We start from the raw sequence: 9,477 nt of genomic DNA, 5'->3' as shown, positions 1-9,477 counted from the left end.
TCACCAGCAGACTATGGTCGAGACATTCCACCAAATCCGCAATGGCCTTCGGGTGAGAAGGTAAAAATGACTACAGCGCTATGTTTAGTAATACCGGTCATGATGGTCTACTAGTACTACATCATGTACATGAGTTGTTGGCAGCACATCATTGCAGTACATGTACGAGTAGTACCGTACTGGCATATGTTGCCGCGTAACGCGTAACGCAGGGGGGTGCGGCGTAACGCGCGACCAGGCTAGTGCGACAAATTTTCGTTGAGTTCGTAACGCGCGTCCGGCGGGGTGCGGCGATCTTTTCATTGCAGTTTGCACTGCAAAAAAAGGCTGAAAACTGTGAAAGCACGTGTACCGCGCGGTGAAAAGTAGTTTTTGGAGGAAGCGCTCTTCCCGTTTTGTGACTTTCCTTTTGATGATCTTTTGTGAACAGATCACTCTGATAGTTAAAATATACAGTCTTCTATTGATATCGTTGTCGCCCTTTGCCGTCGGGTTTGTAACAGTTGGATAGCAACTGAATTTCTGTGCCTTCAATGTGGATGAAAAGAAAAAATGATGCGGCAATAGCAAAAAAGTGATGCGGCAATAGCAAAAAAAGGACTGCGGCAATATAGAAACCTGTGTAACGGCTCCTGTGCGACGTTGCATGTAACGCCCTGCGTGCGGCAAACATGTGCCAATGTAACGCTTCATGGCCTCACTGCGGCAACATATATTGCCAGTACGGTAGATCTACGCAGACCATGGAAGAAGCTGTTTCTATTAGTTTGTGGCGAGGAGGATGTCCATACAGCTGTCTTGGAGTTCAAGTAACGCCAAAGAATCACGATACAGGACATGTGCATCTACTGTACATGTCACGTGTGTACTAAAATGCTCAAGAGAGTTGTGGGCGCTACGCCATTCTGACATTACATTCTGCTGCATGTAGAATGCAATGGTGTACACGGTGTTATATTCATGCTATCAATCTAACAACATGGTGTACATGATTGTATGTGCTACAATAACATGAAGACCATTGTATGGCATTACCAGATTACTACCGACACCATACCAGGGTAGTGGCAGTGACACTACATGCATACTCATAGTACATGTACAGACAGTGTATGTCCGTATCCACAGTGCTGCTGCTCAATGAAATCCGGTCGCTTGAGTCCAGGACATGTAGTTTGCACCCTGCACGATTTCTATCCCCCCCACCACCACCAGTGTTGTTCGCAGGTCTAGCGCTATGCAACGACTACGTCCAGTGCCTGCTTGCGCCACTCGATCGGATTTCATTGAGCAGTTCAGTGTATCGAATGGAGGAGTTTACAAGGTAAAGTCTACCAGGGGGTCGTATAAAGTCTACATGTCGAAGGTTCGATGGACTTCCCGTGTGCTCTGGATGGCAGTCGCGAGTCAGTCAAGTGTCAAGTAAAGTCAGGGGAATAGCGTGAGCTCCAGTGTGGGAGCAAACTCATTCCTAATGTACATGACTCCCTAGAGTCTACTATTTTATCAGCAAAAGACTAGTAGTAGTACGTACATGTAAGTACGTAACCCCCAGACCGGCGCGCGGCGCTTAGCCTTGGAATAACATCACACTAATAATAGTACTGTGGACAGGTGATTTCTAGTACTGTGGACAGGTGATTTCTTGTAACACTTTACCACCGTGACCGTGGCGCCTGTGTACACAGTTACACTGTGCTGTACCTGTGTGCATGGTGTGCATGGTGTGTGTTCTGACTTTCTGTGGCAACGACGCAACGTTTAGCTTTGCGTGGGAACTCGGAAGACTGCCATGGCATGGGCAAGGAGTTGCAGCATGCACTGATGCAGCAAGTACCGGTAGTCGTCATACATGTACATGTACTACATGTACATGTACATGTATAAAGTTCTTTGAGTAGTAACCATAGTAACCGTGATATCAGTGCGTCGAGAATGAACCTACATGTATTCAAGCTATTGTCGGCATTGCGAGTGCAATTCTCAGCACTGTGAATAGTGAAGAACATACGCACACATTGTACTACAGTTGCGCTCACTGAAATCCGACCCAATGTGCAAAACTGGCACCCTCAACTTCCACGGCCCTTGACGCCCTGGCAGTGGAATGAATGCGGCTGGACGTACACATGTACACCCACAATGATGTAATCGGAACTGGTCCAGGGCGCCAGCTTTGCACTTTGGGTCGGATTTCATTGAGCGCAACTGTACATGTAGTATATTCACATGTATCCTCCTCACTCCTCAGCTTCTTCTTCTTCTTCCTAAGTAAGGCTGTTGTCGGATACTCCCTCGATGTGAACACCTGTGTAGAATCCATAAATACCAAAATACTGGTACCAGTCCTACCAGTATGGTAGACAGTTCAGATGACAGCCTTCTGCTGGAATGGTGCCTTCAGTGGTGACTGGTGGAGAGGAAAGAAATCGACAGCATTGTGCGGCAGTGTACGCCACTAGTCCAGAGTTTGAAAGTGTTCCGTGCCGCTGCGTGTATCAAGGGGCTGGCAAGAGTCTCGGAATACCACCGCAATCCATCCGACGCCAAAGTCAAGACAAGGTGAAGTGTAAAGACGAGTGAGTGTTGGACGGTGCTCTGGACTTTTTAGTTGTGTATCAGGCATGCGGGCTCAGCCTCCTGTCAGCCTGTGCCTGTGACTGTGTGTGGAGAGACCATTGTAGTACTAAGTAACTTCATACAAGACTCTAACCCTCGGTACTAGTCTATGGGTCTACCCTGAAACGATGGTCTTCCGAGAAAGACTGATTCAGTGAGGACCGATTACGCCTGCTGCAGTGCTGGGACTGAACGCTGGTTGTTTGGTGGGTTTGGAATTCCCAAACCAAATCCACTGTAGCGAATGAGGTCCCGAGCTATCCAGGGCCAGGAGAGAAGTTGAAAGGGAGATACCTGTACAATCATGTAGATCTACAATGTAAATCTACATGATTGTACATGTACAAATGAGAAGTCTTGCTGCTGAAGGCGGGTTTCTCTGGTCATTTGTGGAGTCATTAGTTCTGTGATGGACTGCGATGGCTCACCGTGTAGGCTCTTCCACACAAGAGCTCAGGTGTTCTGGTGGAAGTGCTCTGACACCTGGAAAACTCCCAGCCGGGTCAGCAAAGGTTCAGCTGAGTGTCGCATGGGCACACCGTCCGTAGACAATGCGGACTGCTCGATTCAGCAGAACCTGCAGCCTCCTGGTCTCAGCACTCGCCTTGTACTTGTATTGTGTGTTGCGTCATGGTGTCAGACAGCAGACATTGGCAAGGATTGATACTGGGCCCCTGGGAGGCTGGGACCAGGGAGTCGCGACTCCCTGATACAGGGACAGACGTCGACGGCCGTGAGATAAGCAGATCAAGTGTAGGCGATACTATGGCCCACAGTATGATTTTCATAATGGGCCATAGTAATTAGTATCGCCTACACACAAAGGAACCTTGAGGTTTGACAATATTACTGGTCACACTCTCACAGTGCCTCGCAATACCTACATGTACATCAGTGCATGTATGGCAGAGGGTGGTAACAAACGTCCAGTGAATTATCAGGGAGTACACATTATTTATTAATTTTATATAACGCTCAGTGAGTCTCCTGACTACAAGATTGCTACTACTTCAAGTAGTATGTGCAATGAAACGAACGCCCCCCCCCCACCCCCCCCTTACATGTACGATTAAATGTAGTCACTATTAAACGTTACTAAAATTTTATCCGTCAACAAACCAATGTTTGTGTACTTTTAATACAACATATCATCGGAAACGCCCTGTAATAAACTTTTATAAAGCTGTAGCCAGTGTAGGGTTTAGACTCGTGTGTCATAAAGCTGTAGCCAGTGTAGGGTTTAGACTCGTCATGTAGAACAACACCAGAAAATAGCAGAAATGCATTGTCAGAGAAAGAAAAACTGGGCTGTACAGTACACTGCAGTCATGGGGACAAGACAAGACTGAGTGTGATTTGAGAGACTAAAATATCTGACTCTGACTAGTCTGAGTAAAAAGCATGATGTCTTTGTACTATGCGGCGAGTATTATATTTATACGCTTCCTAATCTTACATTTTTCACTTCCTTTCTGCGGTCACCTAACAGTGGCATGTGGATTATGTGGCTGCTATATGCTATAGCGCTACTGCATGCACGGTACACCATCGCAGGCAGCACATACAAGTACAGTGTACATTGTAGGCCCCTAGGCTAGAGGCTATTTATAGGCTATACCGTAGCCATAATAGCCGCAGTATGGGTCGGTGTCAGGTTGACCTGATATCCGTGATATCGTGGTGTCGTGGTACATGGTGACCACACCGCATGACAAATAATTATTGACAATACACAGTCGTCGCGTGAATGTGATCCTGTGTCACCACTCATCACCACCACTCGTTTTTTACTCATAACCATCACTCATCACCTGCGAGAACTGCGGCTCAGTAACACAGCAGTTCCTTGTACAGTGTAGTGTGTTTGCCTGCACTGCACTGCAGTATTTGCTCATTACTTGCTGTAATATTACTGCTGTTAGTACTTGTTACTGGTGCAATGAGTCGAGACGACGAGCAGATAAAGCAATGCTGTAGTGCAGAATGTGTTACACGTGTGTAGACTGTGATGCTGCAGCAACGGCATTCCAGCAAAGGAATCAGGCCAGGTGAAGGCAAGGGTAAAAATGATACGAGTAGAAAAACACCTGGTGGTTGGTGATCTGATGGAGAATAGTTCTAGTACAGACTGTCAACAAGGCAGTTGTGACTGTGTGGACCATGGCCGGCTGCAGTGAGGAGAAGAGCTTCCTCGCTGACGTTGTACTGAGTCTGTACTGTAGCTATTATTATAGCTGTGGACCTTTCCCCAGACCCAGTACACCATACACTGCCTAGCGCCTGTGGCTGTGTGTGGTGGCGGTACTTCCGCAAGTCAAGCTGCTGTGTACTACAAACTGCTGAGTCTGTACCACTATTAGTAATATTACCACACGTAACATAAAATGCCAGCAAAGCAGGGGACTGAGGGGAGGCTACTGTTATACTTATAGTTCCTTATGTCATTGGAGTCTGTAGTCGACTAGTGTAGTGTTCTGGTGTTGGCCACAGCTACAGCTGTGTTGTTTGCAGCACAATGTTGTTATGACTTATGGAGTAATGTCGTAAGCCGAGCGGCGCTGCATCCTGATCCCTTGCCTTGCCCTCGCTGCCTGGACGGCTGGCATGTATGGAGACAGTGGAGTGGAATGTATTGTACTAGTCGTCAATACGAGTAGTAGTACTAGTAGGTTACAGCATCAGCACCAACTCCTAACTCCTATCCGGGTTCCCTGCAGAGCACAGCTAGCTATAAGCAACATCATCAGTGGCTGAGTCTGTGTGTCCGCCAGGGAGTTCTTTGAAGCACACGCTACATGTTGAACTTGTAGTTCTGCTTGCCATCAAGGGCTGAAGGCTAACAGTCTGGGACGGCTCGACCGATGCTACTGCTGCTGCTTTTGGTTATAAAAGAGGCACTTCTCCGGCTTGTACAACTCTCCAGAAGTACCACGTGCAGCAGCTGCCACAACTGTCTTCTGACCGTAGTGTCTACATGAGATTGTGACACGGTGGTGTCTGTAGACATCCAAGAGGCAAGCACTGCATCTACCGCCGGTAGTAGTGGCCCTTTGTACTTTGTAGGTTTCACGTAGCAGTCTTGAGGAGGTCGCGTCGCGTCTCAGTGTGTGTTTTGGGCTTTCAACCTCCACAACGTTCTGGACAGAACGGTTCAGGGGCTGCTGCTGCGTAGAAAGGTAAGACTGTGAATGTTAGTATATTAGATTCTCTGGCAGCACTACCACCCATGGCACCCATGGGCCATGGCATGCATTGCGTGTGTTAGTGTGTTAGAGTGTTAGCTTGATAACAGGTTTCATTGCTTACTCGTTCTCAGCCCGGGCATGAGATGATTGTTCAGGCTGGTGTATACAGTCTGTAGACTAGTTGGTTACCGGCATAGTAACTACCTCGCTACGGGACGCCCTCAACACACTCTGGCAGTGAGGGATTTGCCGTTAGAATTACTATGCCAAGTACGGTGTGTAGTTAGAACTATGTACTTCATGTCATGTATTTCAACAAATCACAGTTCACGCGGGGTCAGGATCGTACATGTACTTCAGTTCAGACAAACACACTAGTCTACTGCCAATTCTCTGTCATACCGTAACGGAGATATCGATGAACAAAACCTATCAGGGACGAATGTTCGTGGGCAGAAAGTGAGAAGAAAGGAGCATGGAAGGAAAGAATGATTAGTAACGCTATCGACACGGCAACATCCAGACGGTGCATTTGTCATTGCCCGTGCGTGCATGTGTGATTACTGAAGAATGCGCGCGTGTGTGTGTATGCATGCTACTAGTAGTAGTTGACTGTTGACTGTTGTACACTTGCACTGTCGAGTGGAGAGAGAAACACGCACGTGCTGAAGTTTGGTCTGACTCCCAGTCCGTGTGCTTCTCACAAGCTAGTGTACAGTATATTCTGAGCTGATTCCTAAGGTACAGTGTAGTGACTAAGGTACAGTGTAGTGACTATTGTCGGGTAGTAGGCTTTCACGGCATTCGTATAACAATACAAGTACAAGTGCAATCAGTATTCCGATAAGTACATGTACCAGTGGCCGGAATACACGCACACCCATCACAGTCATGTTGGAACAGTGCTGCACCCATATCACCATGTATACTGTCATTGGTTTCAACTATCGGCGTTGGGCGTCACATTGGCCTCGGTACATGTACCCCCATTCTACTCTTCACCTCGCCTTGATTGTGTCACTTTGTGTCACTTTGTGTGGCTGCAATACAGCACTACGCACTCAGTCCGCTCTTGCAACGTCAGTGGACGAGTTTGGAAGCAAGCAAGCCGCCGCCGCAGCTTACTACGTTTTGCTTGTAATGCTGTTTCCCGCTGTCATGGCTGAAGTGCAGCACACAACGAAGGCGGAAGAGCTCCATCGCTTGCACTGTCAGCAACAAGACTGCAGCCGCGACCTAACTAGCAGCGGCAGTGACGGCCATCATCACCACCATCTCCAGCAGGGAGGGAATACTTCCTCCCAAGGCCAACAGCGGACTTCCACAGCTCCGGGTAGCATGAGTGTGTACCAGGGATCAGGATCGTCTGGAGGAGATCTTCCCTCATCGCCTCCATCGTCGTCGTCGTCGTCGTCAGTGACTGAGTCTTGTGGTCAGTTGGTGTCACCTCTGAATCAGCTGCATCGCACAGGCAGCGAGAGTAGTGTGGACAGTGGCGTCACGGCTGGAGAGGCTACTGACGTACTCATGCATAGTCAGCGATTGAGACGAATGGCTGACGAGCGTCTCTCCTCATCTCCCGACAAACAGCCCAAGCTGGGTCGTGCAAAGGTGTCCTTTGCACCACAATTTTGTAAGACCAAGGCTCGTTCTGCCAGCAGCAGCAACAGCAGCAGCCTTGGAAGGTCGGCATCCTTCGCTTGCACGGAGATAGAGAGGTGTTCTGAGCAAGATGGTGATGATTACGCTGGACCAGGGACAAAACGGCCTGAATCCCTACAGCTTATAGCCAACGCCAACAGCCGCCAACAGTCTGGTAACAACGGAAGGAGTAGTAGCACTACTCCAGGCATAAAGCGACAAGCTTACAGCCTGGACTACAGCGTGACATTCTCCGCTCCCAAAGACACTTCGACATGGCGAGGAGGGAGCAATGTCAATGGCGGTGCTCCGGATTTATCACCGGCCGCCACCAAACACCGAAGTCTTCGCAAGAGAAAGCAAGCCATCGATGAAAGTCTCGTGTGGATTAGACATCAATTGGTAAGGACGAAAAATGAATAAATTTTGATCGTTAATACGCTGGGACGTTGAGGCAAAATAATTTGAGAAAGGGAAAGAACAATCATTGTTGGTTCTTCTGAATAGATCATGCACATTATTGGTCTGCCGGGGTACCTCATCAATTCCCTGATCTGAGTACTCGCAAGATCAGTTAGCACACTGAACCATTACTATTTTCTCCAATCCCCTCCCTTTCGCCCAAACAACTCACTAACGTTCACACCGTCCGGGTCATGGTCCGTGTATGGCTGGGTCGACAAGTGTGAAATGTAGCCTCTTTAACGGGCAAAAGAAACAAAATACATGAAATTGCAATACAAATGCAAACCCAGAAAACCAGAAAAGAAAAATATGTAACCCAAAAGAAAAACAGTGTGTGATTAACACTATCAAGTCGTCAAGTGTGAAGCTATAGTCGGAATGGATTGTTTACCGCTGTGTTCATGATTGGGAGCAGCCCGAGCTGACTGAATACTGCCTGCATGTCACTTCACTTGTGCAGAGCACTCACTGTAGTTTGTACGCATGCCTGGGCCCTGATGAAGCCTGATGAAGCCTGATGAAGCCGAAACAAAGACAAGTAGGAGTACACAAAGAAGATGAGAGGCTTCCTAGTGCTAGGCGTCAGATACCACTTCAGAAACTGCGATTTTCATCAATCTAGCACAGAGAGGGCTCTTCAGTTGAAACTGTGGAAAACCTGAAAGCCCTTCTTCAGGCGGTCTGGCCCCACAGGTCTGGACCAAATCGGTCACTGTCACCGTTTGAAGGCGTCAAACATAAGCTGTGCAGTGTACATAAGCTGTGCAGTGTACATAAGCTGTGCAGTGTACATAAGCTGTGCAGTGTGCAGTTTCTATCTTACTTGATTGTGCTACACTGTATACCTATGATTGTGGTGAATGATGACGGGCTGCCTGCAGCACCTTTCTACCAGGCTCCAGGTTTGAAAGCAAACATCCAGGCCGGCGTGTGTGATGTTTCATGGCACTGTGACATAACACAATGTGGGTCCTAGCATAGTGTTAGTCACTGCAGCCTGACATGATCCTTCTCTTGAAATGAAGGACTCAGTCTGAGAGGATTAGACTCCTACAATTATTCATACAGAAAGAAAGGGTGTCACCCGGGCATGTCTGCGCCCTGCGTACAACACATGCACAAGAGCGCGCGCACGCACACACACACACATACATACACACACACACACACACATACACACGCACACACACACACATACACACACACAAACACACATATAGGCCAGCTGATACGGATTGGATACAATCATACTTGACATGTGCATCACTCAATGTACATGTATGTGACGATACAAACTACACGCACACCTCCAGGACCAGACATGAACTCCTGAAAACCGTTTGACGTTTTATCTCCACTGCATGTCACAGATATAATTCTTGCTTTCTTTCACTTCTCACTGAATCTCAGCATCCTCAGGGTACATAATACTTGTGCATCTGAACTGACTGAAGTACAGACTACAGTAGTGCCAGAACGATCATGAAGATCCTGAGCTCGAACGCAATGAAGTACTGAGTCAGTGGAGTGCAGGCCATCGTGACACACTACCATGACTACTACTCCG

At 47.9% G+C, this 9,477-nt stretch overlaps 1 protein-coding gene across 2 annotated transcripts in view; it reads left to right on the top strand.

Annotated features, from left to right (window-relative positions):
* The first annotated feature begins 5,105 nt into the window (after positions 1 to 5,105).
* Positions 5,106 to 9,477, top strand: part of LOC135813827 (uncharacterized) — a 6,206-nt gene continuing 1,834 nt past the window's right edge. Inside the window, exons 1-2 of one of the 2 annotated variants that reach the window (XM_065326844.1) lie at positions 5,106 to 5,795; positions 6,856 to 7,847. In XM_065326844.1, coding sequence (XP_065182916.1) covers positions 6,945 to 7,847 — 903 coding nt within the window. In that variant the 5' untranslated portion in view covers positions 5,106 to 5,795; positions 6,856 to 6,944. Of the gene's footprint in view, positions 5,796 to 6,636; positions 7,848 to 9,477 lie in introns of those variants that run through there. The other variant, XM_065326843.1, reaches the window with a different exon arrangement.

The sequence above is a fragment of the Sycon ciliatum genome, chromosome 4, assembly GCF_964019385.1.
Source record: "Sycon ciliatum chromosome 4, ocSycCili1.1, whole genome shotgun sequence".
NCBI lineage: Eukaryota > Metazoa > Porifera > Calcarea > Leucosolenida > Sycettidae > Sycon > Sycon ciliatum.
Note: the sequence above shows the minus strand (reverse complement) of the source record. Positions and strands in the feature narration are given on the sequence as shown.